The 15,362-nt window shown below is 35.3% G+C and overlaps 2 protein-coding genes across 2 annotated transcripts; both read right to left on the bottom strand.

The window, feature by feature from the left end:
• Positions 1–976: 976 nt before the first annotated feature.
• LOC113039543 (uncharacterized) lies at positions 977–5,455 on the bottom strand. Its single transcript, XM_026197447.1, has 5 exons — positions 4,931–5,455; positions 4,466–4,801; positions 1,924–2,043; positions 1,774–1,799; positions 977–1,200 (listed from the first exon to the last, which is right to left on the bottom strand). Exons 1-5 carry the CDS (start codon positions 5,370–5,372, stop codon positions 1,180–1,182), a joined length of 945 nt encoding a protein of 314 aa, XP_026053232.1. The 5' UTR covers positions 5,373–5,455; the 3' UTR covers positions 977–1,179.
• Positions 5,456–12,024: 6,569 nt separating this feature from the next.
• On the bottom strand, positions 12,025–14,051 carry LOC113040796 (uncharacterized). The gene is made up of 4 exons (XM_026199047.1): positions 14,030–14,051; positions 13,535–13,864; positions 12,914–13,255; positions 12,025–12,131 (listed from the first exon to the last, which is right to left on the bottom strand). The coding sequence occupies exons 1-4, from the start codon at positions 14,049–14,051 to the stop codon at positions 12,025–12,027; spliced, it is 801 nt and encodes a 266-aa protein (XP_026054832.1).
• Between the last annotated feature and the right edge of the window lie 1,311 nt (positions 14,052–15,362).

Raw genomic sequence — 15,362 nt, 5'->3', positions numbered from 1 at the left:
AGAGCCAAAAATATGGCAATCATTTCTGTGGTATAAACTGACAGATGATTAGATGTTATTTTTGATATTCTATACCTGAACGTTGGAACATATATTGCTGCTGCTGTGTGTCCTGTTTCAGGATCTTTAGATCCGTATACAGCACTTTATGTCTTGGGTAAAATGTCCCAGTAAAATCGATTGTGACACAGATTACAAGCCAACGGATCGATCATTTTTTGTATAGTATGTATGATAATTAAATCATTATACAGTTCATAAAGATAGTTGCACAATTTTTTTTCTGTTCCACTTTGAATATTTCTCACTCATTTTGTGTGTAGTTTGTGAATCATTTGCACTGTTATTGCACTGTATTGTTGAAGACAATCTGTGCAATTGTTTTTACTTTATGCTGCATAGTTTGTGTTTATTGTTCATACTCAGATTGAAAATATATTTCTCAGAAGAAGAAAAAAGAAATGCAATTAATCTTTAAAAGAAAATCTTAATGAATGTTTTATGCCTTCATTTGATAAAGATACAGAATTTCTGAGGGGAAAAACATTTCATAAGGCTATTTTAAGAAATATTTAATACATTTTATGCATTTAAATAATTACACATTCTAAAAAAAACATAAAACATATGGTGAAGAAAAAATAAAACATTACATAGGGCCCTAAACATGTAATTTTTGTTAAACTTGTAATAAATTGAGGTGAAAATGTATAAAAGTGTTATGATTTAAATTAATTAGACATGCTTTTTGATGAATACAATTAAATGTAACCATTCAAAAGGAGTTGAGAAAAAATAAAACAGATTTTATAGGGCCCTAAAAAAGGAAAGTAAAGTAATAAGTAGTAAAGTTACTTTTCAAATGCGGTAACTGTAAAGTCATCTCATTACAATTTACAGAAGTAACTAGTAACAAATTAAATGTTTTGAGTAACTACCCCAAAACTGGTTAGCAGAAATATACAATCTCTAGAGACCTTTGTTCTTTTGCTGGTTTACATGTCTCCTCAATTATTGCTTCAGTTGAATTAATTCAGTTCTACAGTGGTGTTTGAGGTAAAAATTGACTTGTACTGGTACTAGTGATGTTACAGTGATATCTCACTGGCAGCCATCAATCTCATCAGGGGACGTCACATTAGCATTGTTCATCAACATAGGATCAGACGGATTAGGGGATTAGCCATGTAAATTCTCCATCTGTAATAAAACACAGATTCACAGAGGGTTAATGTAGTTATGCTTTTTCTTGATGTACAGAAATGTTCTCTTCCTCAGTGTAAATAGACTTCAGTGTACATAGTATCTCATAGTATTGCGCTTGAGGAGTAAAAAAAAAACATGTTAAATTTTATTTAAAAAGCTTTATTGGGTAAATTACCACAGTACATATCTAATTTGTTGACATATTGCACAAATATTTATAATACCAGATCAACAGATAAACTCTTTCTTAAGATGCCGATTTCTGAATGAGCTTCAAGGTACATTACATATGGAATCTGTACCATCTCTTGCTATGTTTATAAATATTTTAAAATCGGTTTATATTGAACAGTGTACACGTTTTAATAACTGACTAGGAGTTGTATTGTTTTTAGAAAATTGTGTTTTATGTTTGTTCATTGTGTGGTGATGTGTATTTCTTTGTAACTTTGACTTTTGCTGCCTGTCTTGACCTGGACCCTCTGGTAGAAGAGATCTTGTATATCAATGGGACCTTCCTGGTTAAACAAGTAAATAAAAAAAAAAACAAAACAAAAAAAAACTCACCTGATAACTGGCTCGTGCTGCGGTGTCTGTTTGAACAATAACAAAACTCAATTAAACACACATTACTTTGAGTAGAAATACTTTTACATATTTTAAAGATTCCTTTCACACTTTTTCCATCTTGTTAAATCATCTGAATGTAATACTCACCATTCTGTCCTGCTCGAGGACGCTTGAGATAGTAAATCACACCAACAGCTGCTGCAGTCACGAACAACAGAACAACACCAACACATATTCCTGCTACAGCAGCTGAAGACAGACCTGAATCTGAAACAGAAAAGGACATTGAGAACGATAATCGGTAGTTACATCAATGTTGGTCATATTTGAAATACTGTATTTAAGATATTTACCATTAAGAAATTAACAAGTCACTACACCATTAAGCACATGCTTCCAAGGGCAAAAACAAAAGTTATTCTTTAATAACTATTTTTATATATGTGAGAGCACAAAGGGAACACCACATTCTAGAACCAAACTCATACCAGTACAGTTTCAGGAGTCACAACTGCATTTTTGGTAAAAGCCTATGGAGCCAAAAGAGTCTCAATAAAGATAAATGCACACACTACATTCACATATGCACACATAGGATTCATACATGCACACACATAATCGCAAAATCACAAAATTCACAAATGCACACACAAAATATAAAAAGCACAGAAGATTCACAAATGCACACAAAATTCACATATCTTGATTTACAAACTGCTTGCGGTCTGTGAACTTCACTGCATTTGTGTGTGAATTTTGAGACTCCCCTGACTTGGCTTGACACACAAATGCCTTTTTTTAAACAGGGAATGACCGATTCACTTTCCTCACGCAGCCGGCGATTCACTTTTCCTCAGCAAACGACTCACTTTCCTCGGGCAGCGAACGACTCACTTTCCTCACGCAGCCGGCGACTCACTTTGAAAGTGAGAAAGTGAAAGTGACGTGACATTCAGCCAAGTATGGTGACCCATACTCAGAATTTGTGCTCTGCATTTAACCCATCCAGAGTGCACACACACAGAGCAGTGAACACACACACACACTGTGAACACACACCCGGAGCAGTGGGCAGCCATTAATGCTGCGGCGCCCGGGGAGCAGTTGGGGGTTCGGTGCCTTGCTCAAGGGTACCTCAGTCGTGGTATTGAAGGTGGAGAGAGAACTGTACATGCACTCCCCCCACCCACAATTCCTGCCGGCCCAAGACTCGAACTCACAACCCTTCGATTGCGAGTCCGACTCTCTAACCATTAGGCCACGACTTCCCTTGGAAAGTGACTCTTGCGCAGCCGGACACCCACTTTGCACAGCAGGAGACTCACTTTCCGCAGCCGGAGAGTCACTTTCCTCTCGCAGCGAACGACTCACTTTCCTCAGCGAACGATTCACTTCCCTCATGAGTCATGCAGCGAACGACTCACTTTCCTCACGCAGCGAATGACTCACTTTCCTCACGCAGCGAACGATTCACTTTCCTCACACAGCGAAGTTGAGCGAACGATTCACTTTCCTCACGCAGCGATCAAAACTCACTTTCCTCAGCGAACGACTCACTTTCCTCACGCAGCCGGCGACTCACTTTGCGCAGCCGGAGAGTCACTTTCCTCTCGCAGCGGACCACTGACTCTCTCTTCATGTAGGGACCGAATATTATAATTAAAGTGACTTATATATTGCATCCAAAAGAATATTTAGATATATTTAAATATTCAAAAAGGTGTAATTTTTTTTTTTTTTTACTTTCATTAAAATATTTCAATAAAATGAAATAATTGCCTATTGCATTTTTTTTTTCTGCAGTCACTGGGCTATATGTATTGAGACATTTTTTTAATTTATATTTTGTAAAAAATACTAAAAAATAAACCTGAATTGTAATCTAAACATCTGTATTTTCATACAATTGCAGAAAGAAGTAGGCTATAATATGCCACACCACAGGCATAGCGCGCTGTGTGAACACGTTCATGTGATTGGCTTATAAGTAAACAATCCCCCACGTGGGGTGCATTCTTGTGATTGGCTAAAAGAAGGGAGATATCTGATTGGTTGCAGATCATTCCCTGTTTAAAAAAAGGCATTTGTGTGTCGAGCCAAGTCAGGGGAGTCTCAAAATTCACACGCAAATGCAGTGAAGTTCACAGACCGCAAGCAGTTTGTAAATCAAGATATGTGTGTGTGTGCATCAGAAATACATTTCTGAATCTTGTCCTGTGCATTTGTAAATGTTGTTTGCATTTCTGAATTGTGTGTGTATTTCTGAATTTTGTGTGAATTTGTGTATTTTGTATGCATTTGTGAATCTTCTGAGCTTTTTAAATTTTGTGTGTGCATTTGTAAATTGTGTGCGCATTTGTGTATCCTGTGTGTGTGTTTATGAATCATGTGTGTGCATGTATGAATCCTATGTGTGCATATGTGAATGTAGTGAGTGCATTTATCTTTATTGAGGCTCCATAAAAGTCATGCTGTATGAACAAAACTGAACTGGACAACTAGTTTTCTTTAGTGTCAGTCCCAAACACTGACAGTGTGAATGTAGCAAGTATGCGGTCAAGGACACCTCAGTTGTGTGTAATAATAATGATTCAAAGCTTACTCAGTAACTGGGATTATTTAAACATTTCAAAATGTATTTTAAAATTGCTTGAAGGAAAAAGCCCTTTTAAGACAAAATTTTACTCACCAATGACAGTAAAAATGAATGTTTTCAAACTGGTGATGCTGACGCTGTTCTGAAAGATGTGGCTGATGATCTTTAGTGTATATTCTCCAGAGTCTGTGGTTCTGGTGTTCATGATGATCAGAGATCCAGTCTGATGATCCAGCTTCAGTCTGTCTCTGAATCTCTCTTTACACTGAACATCAGTACAGATCTTACTCTGATCTCCAGTGATTTCAGCGATGAGAGAGTTATTAAAATACCACGTCATCACATAATTTGTGTTTTGTGTGACACCAGGATCAAAAGTGACAGATTCTCCATCCTTCACTGATATTCTCTTCACTTTATCAGGAGAATCTGAAACACAAACCGACAGCTGCTTGAAAGATATTTTTTGGCAGATGCTCTATCTTGACTTTCAGCATGAAACACAACATTAGTGAATGCATTTTGTTTCAAAGATGAATGTTTTATTAAATGTCTCACCAGGAACAGTAACACTGAAGGTCTTTTCTCTGAAGCTGCTGCTACTGAAGATCTTCAGTTGATAAAGTCCAGTGTCTGTAGTGTTGATGTCTGTGATCGTCAGGGATCCGGTTTGCTTCTCTAGATTCAGTCTGTCTCTGAATCTCTCAGTGTCTTCATTACACTGAACATCTGTACAGATCCTGCTGAGATCTCCAGTGATCACAGCGATGCGGATGTCATTAAAATACCATAAAATCTCATCTTGTTTTGTTGTAGTAACATTAGTGTGTAGAGTGACAGAATCTCCCTGTGTCACTGTCACTCTGGCCGTAATAACACTTAAAAAACATCTTAAAGAGCAAAATATAATTACGAACCATGCCTGGGGTAGTGGGACATAATTATTCAGCAAAAAATAATCATTAAAAAAGCTTAAGAAAAGCATAATTGTTTCACACATTCACTCATCAGAAAGATGAGCAATAAAATCTCCGACTAAAGCTGAAAAAAGTTATCGCATGATATAACCGATTAAAACGGCTAACAAGTTGACCCCTTGTAATTTATGGTAATATGACGAGCTCTGGTCGAGTTTGAGTTAACGTTCACCTACTGTATAAAAAGACCAAAGAAACTGAATTGTTATATAATAACTACTGCATGCAGTCGCCATGCAGCATAATTCGCAGTTTTGCCATTTATTACTTTGTCGTTTATAGAAAAGTGAAAGTATCAAATGTTTTACCAGGCAAGAAGAATACACACAATGTGAACGAAAAAAAAAAAAAAAAACACTCCATAAACCTTTTTAATCTTCCTTCTTTTTCCTTTTCTTCTTCTTGATTTTTAACGGCGGCTGGTACCAACGCAAATAGTCGCATTACCGCCACCTTCTGCTCCTGAAATTCTATTTATCAACCTCGTCTCTCTTATAAAATCAAAGAATACTTTACTATTTCTTTCACTTTCCCATTTCATTAAAAGCTACTATAATTGTTTTCCTCTTTCTCGTTCATACTTACTACATTCAAGAAATACACGAGGCATTGGGAGCAAAGCTTTAATCTTGTTTCTGTTTATACGTCTAACAATTCTGTCTCAGTAGAAGGGATTTTGATTGTTGAGAACAAATTCAATAACTGCTTTGTTCGAAATCATATCAACAGAAAATCTATTCCAGCTTCTTCTTTTAAATGGATGGCATTGTACAAAATAAAAGAAGTCACATTTAATAAAATATGAGATAGATGCTACCCTTGTAACAGAGTACTTAAGTATAAGCAAAATACTGAAGACTAAAACTTTCTGTGATATAGAAGAGACCATTGTACTTTTTTTTTTGAAGAGTTATGTACCTATCTCTCAGATAAAACAAATGTTAAATTATGTATCAACATTTTTTTATATTATTTTCATTTATTATAACTCTAACCTTTGGATTCAGTATAGGCCTATTGTTAATCTTTTTATTATACTTGCCAATGTTTTTATTCAAGTGTACATTTTTGTGTGAAAAGTTGCCAGTACTGTCATTTTCTTTTTAATCTTTGATGGGTAAAAAAAAATTAAATGTTTAACCCTGTATAATTTCCGCCCTCTGGTTTATTTGTTTGTTTCCATTAATTCATTTATTTATTTACTTTCTGCCTCATTATATTTATTTATTTATATTATTTATGTTTATTATTATTTTTGTTGTCCTCTTTGGTTTTAAGGGTTTTTGTGGTTATGTGTTTGTTGTATACGTGTTTTGGTATTAATAAACAAAAAAAAAAAGTGTTACTCCCATCAGATTAGAGGGAATTTTTAGGTGCATACCATACTGTACAAGAGTGTGTAACATCATGTAATTTTACGTGTATTTATATTCTGCTCATTAACCCTATGTCAATAAGACATTTAAATAATTTTCTCCTCCTGATCCATATCCCCCCTCCCTCTAACCTGAAGTTAGAAATTGTATTTGAGACTAAATGGTATTTGTGGTATTTTTTATTTTTTTTTTACTGTTGTACTGTATGCAATAAATCTGATATTCTCAAATCTGATCTACTGTATAAATTGTAAGGTCTACTTTTTTGTTACTTTTGGACATGATAATAGTAAGAAATATACAGGTTTGTGATTATTCGTTCTTTAGTTTGTGAGTTTTCAGTTTATGAAGTTGTTCAGAATGGTTCCAATATGGTCAAATCAAGTCACCTTTATTTATATAGCGTTTTAAACAAAATGCATTGCGTCAAAGCAACTGAACGACATTCATTAGCAAAACAGTGTGTCAATAATGCAAAATGACAGTTAAAGGAAGTTCATCATTGAATTCAGTGATGTCATCTCTATTCAGTTTAAATAGTGACTGTGCATTCATTTAGTACAGTTTCCAATATCACCATAATTTTCACAACACTGGTATAATCTTTTTGCCACATTTAGATTACCTGTGTGCAACTCAGATAATGTGTTGTGAATTTAAATGTAATGTGTTACTTGTAACACATCTGATTAAGTAACTTCAGTTGATTGTAATGTGTTAGCAGCAACACTGTAAATGATTCAGTAGAAGTTCAGTTCAGTTATTTCTGATAACAAACTCTAAAATCATGACAAACAAGTGAACAAATCAGCCATTGAGAGTGAATCTCACTTGTTTTAATTTTACATGAACATGGGTCTAACAAGCTCATCATAAAATAGTAATGCAAAAACAATTTGTGATTTTTGACAGTCAATTTCAGTCCTTCAACTCTGGCATGACAATGTCTTTGTAACATTTACGACACAAAAATCAGCATCATGAAATTTCTAACCCATGTATTAAAACATCAATCTTGCACTGATCTCTGAAGCTGAGTGATCAGTGATATGTTCTGAAGGCAGATATCATTATTTCTGAATGGGATCAGATTTGATTGACTGGCAAATCTAATTACATTAAAAAATTCCTCTTAAAGCTTTCCATGAATGACATCCCAGAAAATGTGACAGTATTGCACAGAATATACACAGCAGCACACAATAACTACATAATATATATACATAAAAAACACTGAGGAAATGCAACATATCTAAAATAGCTTCATAAACAGAACAGAAAAAGGCAATGAAATGGACAAAACACTTGACAAATGAGAAAAAGTGCAGGATAGCTAGCCTCTCATAAATATCATAATGCTCATTAAAATGGATTACATTCAACATTACAACTTGACCTGTAGTACCTTAAGAATATAATAATAAAAAATAAAAACAGTGTGGAAATTGTGCTTCAACATTTATCACAGCACCTGTGCTTATGTTTTTCACAGAAAAGTGTAGAATTAGAAAAAAAATAACCACACATAACATTCAGGAATTCATGTATTAAAATATATAAATTATTCCCTTCAGGTAAACCTGTAAATGGCGACACAACCGTAACATCAACAACATCAGTGGTACTTGGATATTGTTTCACAGCTGCCTTATTTTTTTTTTATTTTTTTTTGTTGTTGTTGCATATCTGTACACACAGAAAGCTCATGTTTCAGAGCATGACCCTGTCTGAAAATGCCCATCTTAGGTGATGTATTCAAGTAAACAGACAAGAAGTGCATTAATCGATCTTCTAGTGTTCTGTGCTGGTGACTGCACTTTAACAGCTGAAATAAAACAGGTTTAGCACTTATTGCTCAGTTAATGTGTCAGTTTGTTCCTCATTTTATTACTGATGTAGCCTACAGTTTATTTGTGTTTGTTTGAAGCAGTGTTTAATCAGGGCTCATGTTTTATTTTAAAATGTATAAGACATATTATTCGACATATCACATTTCCTAAACAACAAAACAATTTTATTGTGATTCTAAACATTTTGCAATATGATATGCTGTTTATATTATGATTAAAGTGTTTTACTACTTTTTTATAACCCGGCCAATAGTGTGAAATTAGTTTTGACTCTCTGGTTCATTAATTATAAAACATAGGATTATGTTTGATTAGGAGTAAAAATGTATGCATTCTAACTCGTAGTTCGTTTTATACACAGCCTTTTGTTCTTCAAATAAAATTTTATAATTGCACTACTGGAGGAGAGAAGGAGTTTGTTCTGGCACTTTCGTGAAGTAAACCGTTGATAGGCAGCATCTTGGAATGTACCAATAAAGAAGCCAAACATCCAGATAAATAGTTAATGAGATTGCATACTGTTGGGAGGGAAGACAATGGATTTGTAGTATATAAAATATCTGCATATAAACTTAATTAAGTATGCTGCTATGAAACTGATTGAATTCAAGAAATACTACGTGGACGTCCTAATTATGCAGTTCAGTCAGTGTGTATTAAGGTTGAGATCACAGTTTGTAGTCTGGCAGACAGTGTTTCACTTCACTGGAGTGATATTGGTCAGAAGTTGGTACACTGCGTAGTTTTGGTTTGGTTTTTGGAAACCAAATACTATAATACAATCAAATAAATCTAACACTATTCAGTTTTGAAATTTTTTGAACCAAATCCTATTTTTACTGTTTTTTTTTTGTTGTTTGTTAGTTTTTTCGCTCTTTAATAAACTACAAAATAACACAAGTTTGAAGAGTATAATTGGTCTCACCAACTGCATGTAATAGTGTTATTACTTGTCAACTTGTATTGTCAAATGTATTATGAAGCGAGCTTGCTTGGCACTATGTAGACAGCTTCTTAAGATGCTAACCATGAGCGAAAGGATTGCTTCATCGCAGCTGGCCTATACTTTAGTATTGAACTAACACATGAAATGAACAAGTAAAGAGAGTGGTTCTAGTTGAGAAATGTGCAAGAACTAGATTCCTGTACAAGCAGCTTAATTAATGTGTGTCAGAGAGAGACAAATGCAGAAGCAATGATATATAAATGTGCTGTCTAACATCCTATTTGTAAATACAAAGCTTATAGTAAATCATGATAAGCTTATGGTAATGAAGATCAGTGTTGTGGGTAAGAGTACTCTAATTACTTTTTTCCTGAAATGAGTAACTTAACGCGTTAGTTTCGTGCGTAAGTAATCAGTAACTTCGTTATTTAAAAAAAAAAAAGTAATCCGTTATTTTAAGGAAAGGAAAGTAGGCCTAGGTCTACTGTGCCACCTGCGGATGTATCAGCGGAGCCGAAGCTCTGTGATCGTAAAGTCAATGGCTGTGATACGTCTGTGCCCTGCGCCTGACCCTGTGTGTGTGGGTTTTTTTTTTTTTTTTACTCCCGGCAAGATGGCAGAGAGGACAGCGTTTGGTTTATGGAAGTACGCACATTATTTTCAATTTGTCAACGAAAAAGAAAAGAACATAACGGTAAAATGCACACTCTGCGTTGGTGAAAAGCTTCTGTCGACCGCCAAAAATTCTACCTCAAATTTAACGCTACGTTTTAATCACTACTTTGAAGAGTAAATGTAAGAGGACTGTGTTAAAGCGAATTTAGGCTTGTGACTGTGAGTGACACTTTAATAATAATTAGTTCGGCTATTAAGCGATTTGTCATTTGCCTGTGTGGCAGTGAAGGATTTAATTTGGTTTGTTATCATTTTTGTTTGACAGGCAGCTGTTAATTTCTGTTAGATCGTTGGCTGGCTGGTTGTTCATCATTTCTAAATGGATTTAAATCTGCAAGCCTGTTTAAGGTTGTGTTTACAAGTAAGCATACTTGTACTTTGATAACTGGATTATTTAAAGTTAAAGAAAAATCAGGAGTTATCTTGTGGTGCTCATAATATACAGTAGCCTAGGCTACCCGGGCTGGGTAGGTGCAAATTTTGATTAATAATATGTTCTGTGATAATAAAAAATTAAAACGCCATGTGGAATAGCCTATTGCTGACTGTCTTTCCTGTTATTGTTATCCTGCATTGTTAATTTAGTCGGATGACTGACGTTATTCATTGTCGGAAGTCACGACTTCTAGGTGCATTTAAAGGGGCCGGGGGCTGTGTCTGTCATGTGTGAGCCGCTGCAAACGGCTTTTAATTTTTGGTAACACATGAGTACTCTAACGCGTTACTTTTATGAATAGGTAACGCTGTATCATAACTGATTACTTTTAATTGATGGTAACGTTGTAACCTAACTAACTACTTTCCAAATTAACTATACCCAACACTGATGAAGATATTGATACTTGGCCTCCCAAATTTTTGGCAGCTTCGTCATTGGCTGTCTTGATTTGGAGCACATAATTCCCCTGAAAGAAGACAGATATTCACAAAAAAACTTGATTAATGCATTAGTTACACTAACACAAAAACATGAGAGACCAGAGAATGCTACTTTGTAAATAGTAAAAATATTTTGATGTTTCACCTGATTATTTTGCTGCATACATAATCATGTTTGAAAAAAAAAAAAAAAACACCCAAGCTTGAATTAAACGTACATTGTTTTGTTTCATTAGAATATGCATATTTACACATTTTAAAGAGGTCGAATGATGCGTTTTCAACTTGTCCTTTCTCTTTGGAGTGTTACAAGCTCTTGGTGAATAAAGAAGATCTGTAAAGTTGCAAAGACTAAAGTCTCAAATCCAAAGAGATGTTCTTTAAAGTTAAGACTCTACCACGCCCCCCCCCCCGCCCCTAAAAAAAACAAACAGCTCGTTTAAACAAGCCCCCACATATCTACGTCACAATGTGGGAAGATTTGCGTGACGATTTGCGTATTTGTCGTATAGACGCTGTGCGTTTTATTGAGAAAGCGAAACTAATTTGTTTGTCCTTCCAAAAAGAAGACACAACTAGAAATCTTGTTAATATCACGTTATAATGGGTTTTATTTTTATGTCTTGTCGCTCCAGCCAGACAAGGCATTACAATATGTTAAGAGGCCTAACATTTCCATCACACGCTTGAGGTATTCGGCCAATCACAGCACGCCTCACTTTCCAGAGCGATGAGCTTTGTAAAATAAAAATGTAAATGTAAAAATCGATGCGTTTCAGAAGGCGGGGCATAGAGGAGAAACAATAATGTACAGTATGTGGAAAATAATGTTTTTTGACATTTCATTACACCAAACACACAAAATAATGTTCTTCTTAGCAACATCATATGACCCCTTTAACAATTCTCTTCACACTTCAATTTATATTTGTGTCATGTTAAATCAGCTTTAATTCTCACCTTTCCTTTTAGCAAGACCACCAGCAACCACACAGACGACGAGCAGCAGAGCAACACATATTCCTGCTATAGCTCCTGGAGACAGTCCTGGAACAGCTGGAGACAGACAGACATTATTATTAGAGAGAAGGGTTGTAGTCAAGAAGACCTAAATCAAGACCAAGTCAAAACCACAACGAGTGTGGTGAGAACGAGTCGAGTCGAGACCAGCACTATTCATTGACTTCAATAGTAGGAAAAGAAAAACATACTATAGAAGTCAATGGAAACCACTAACTGTTTGATTACCAGCAATCTTCAAAACATCTTCTTGTATGTTCAACATAAGAAAGCAACGCATACAGGTTTGGAACGACACAAGGGTGAGTAAATAATGACAGAATTTTTATTTTTGGGTGAACTATCCGTTTAAGTTCTTGGTGGGTTTCCTCAGTTCATTGTCGGTCACTGATTGTGTACGAGTTCACACAAAATACCTTTATTTTGAAACTTTGGATTGTGATAGTTTGATATAGTGCGATAAAATATTCATCCTGAAGTCTTTATCTTAGGACCAAACGTCTGCTTCTGTCAAGTTAAAGTTAGTTTTAATTCATTTCCCTTGGCTGTTGAAATAATAATACGGTTGTGTGATGTTTGCTTTGGAAGCTGTGTTAAGGGCAGGTTTTTAGAGTAGCACTGCTCTGTCAGTGGAAATGCAGCTTGATTTTGACCTCCCAGCTAAAGTCCGAGGCTACAGGCTGCATGTGGCTCATTGTTAGTCCTGGCTAGCACTGGACCAGTGGTGGAAAAGCTGCTATTGGGTCAAATCTCTCTTGGATTGATATAAAACATTAATGTATTTAAAAATGCGCTGAAATGCATAGAATTATGCTCACCGGTGATAGAAACGCTGAAGCTCTTTAAACTGGTGACAACAACACTGCTGCTACTGCTGATGATCTCCAGTTTATATTCACCAGAGTCTGTGGTTCTGGTGTTCATGATGGTCAGAGATCCAGTCTGATGATCCAGCTTCAGTCTGTCTCTGAATCTCTCTTTACACTGAACATCTGAACAGATCTTACTCTGATCTCCAGTGATTTCGGCGATGAGAGTCTCATTACAATACCACGTCATCACAACATTTGGGTTTTTTGTTACACCAGGATGTAAAGTGACAGATTCCCCCTCCACTACAGACTTGGTCTTCATTTCATCTCGTCGAGCAGCAGGAACATCTGAAACACAAACCAAAATCTGCTGGAGGATCTCTGCTGATGAAAAAAACCTGCATAACCTGAGAGAACTTTAAACATGAATGAACTTGCACAAACCTTTCTAAAATTAACAACTCCACCAAGCCACAAATAAATCTACAAATTCCAAATTAACACTAAATGTGTTTTAAAGAAATTATCAATATCATTTATGTGAATATACAGGTAAATGGGAAAACATATAAATGATGTACTTAAAACATGTATAATCTCCTTATTAACATTTATTAAATGACTCACCATTAACAGCAACTCTGAAGATCTTTTCACTGCCGCTGCTGCTGCTGATGATCACTAGTCTATAATCTCCAGAGTCTGTGTTTGTGATGTTCATGATGGTCAGAGATCCAGTCTGATGATCCAGCTTCAGTCTGTCTCTGAATCTCTCAGTCCCTTCAATGCACTGAACATCAGTGCAGATATAACTGAGATCTCCAATGATTTTAGCGATGCGAGTGTTATTAAAATACCATGCAACCTCTTCTTGTTGGTTTGTTTCAACATCAGTGTTTAGAGTGACTGAATCTCCCTCATTCACTGACACTTCATCTGCACCAGCTCCAGATGAACCTGAAGAAGAAATGAACAAACAATCATAAGCCAAACAAAAACACAACAGAAAAATGCAGTGAAATATGTTTCTACCTAAAGATTATGAGAAATATTTCTGTATTCATAATGTAACACACAACACTCAACACACACTGATTCATATTTTATCCCCTTTCTCTATACACAACTCTTTTCTTGTCTTCATGATGAATATTACACTAATTACACACTCGTTCAGTAAAACTAATGATGTTCCTTTGCAGTCTGCTCTCAAGTGCTACTGGTGTGTATTATACACAGACTTCACACACTTCAAAACAGAATTTTCAAAGGGGCGGGACTTAAAAGAAGGACAGAATAAGAAATATCAGCCAGTCAATCAAAAGTCTGATTTGAAAAGCTGAGAGCAGTCATCTGCAGAGGAGTGAATTAAGAGCAGACAAGATGGACAGATCTCACTTGTAGACCATCAGCCACAGGCTACAAGTGAGCATCGTGTGATAAAGGTGGACCGCACAATTCACACTTCATTCAGTTTTAGTTTAATGAGGATTTGTGTGTTTGTTTGTTTTATTAGAAATACAACAACAATCACTGTACACTATATAGAGATCACACCATCAGGGCATATTCTAACATAATTTATGTGCATAAAATATACAAAATCAAAACATTTAGAAAAGATCAACACTGTTTTAATAACATCAGTCTGCACAAAGTTATGCTTAGATTGTAACTGTTCATCTAAGCACAGAATTGTATCAATTGTGTCGCGTTATTTAATGATTTCAGCTATTGATTTATTGAGGTATTATGAGCCAACAGCCTTTTTACATTCTTCTTTTTTGACTTTAAAAGTATGTTGCTTGATAACTTTTCTAAAAGGTAAAATATATGATATTGGCATTATAGGCAAAACAACACAAAAAAAAAACACTACTTTGGTGAAGGCATCAGAAACCTTTCTGATCACTTCCTCAAAATTTGCTGTAAAGCTTTGAAACGAAGAACAATAAGACCCTCATTACTAGGGTCATTGATGATTTCTAAACAAGGTATTTTCTTCTTTACAAATGTACATGTACAAAAGGTGTTTTTTGAATATAAAGTAATTATAGGTGGAAATGGAAGAGCATTTAACATTTAAATGTCTTAGTAGGACAAAATCTTCATTTTCACAACTAAAATAATACAAAGAATGTTGATTTTATCAAGTAAATGCTGAGTTCCCTTTGCTGTGTATGCACCCCTGGATAGTCAACAATCACAATCATTCATTGAATTCAGAGCGGGTCAAAACCTCCTTTCAGCAGAAAAAGTAGGTGCTCTTAAACCGCATAAACACATTGCATTACACCAAATAAACAAAATGATTTTCTTTTTAGCAACGTCACATGACCCCTTTAATTAATTGTTTAAACCAGGCCTTCAGCACTTTTATAAGAGGGTTTTATATAGAGGGTTATTAACCAACTTTACGTGTGTGAACGATAGTGCAAAAATACCTTTTTTACAA

The sequence above is a fragment of the Carassius auratus genome, chromosome 22 (assembly GCF_003368295.1).
Source record: "Carassius auratus strain Wakin chromosome 22, ASM336829v1, whole genome shotgun sequence".
Classification (NCBI taxonomy): Eukaryota; Metazoa; Chordata; class Actinopteri; order Cypriniformes; family Cyprinidae; genus Carassius; species Carassius auratus.
Note: the sequence above shows the minus strand (reverse complement) of the source record. Positions and strands in the feature narration are given on the sequence as shown.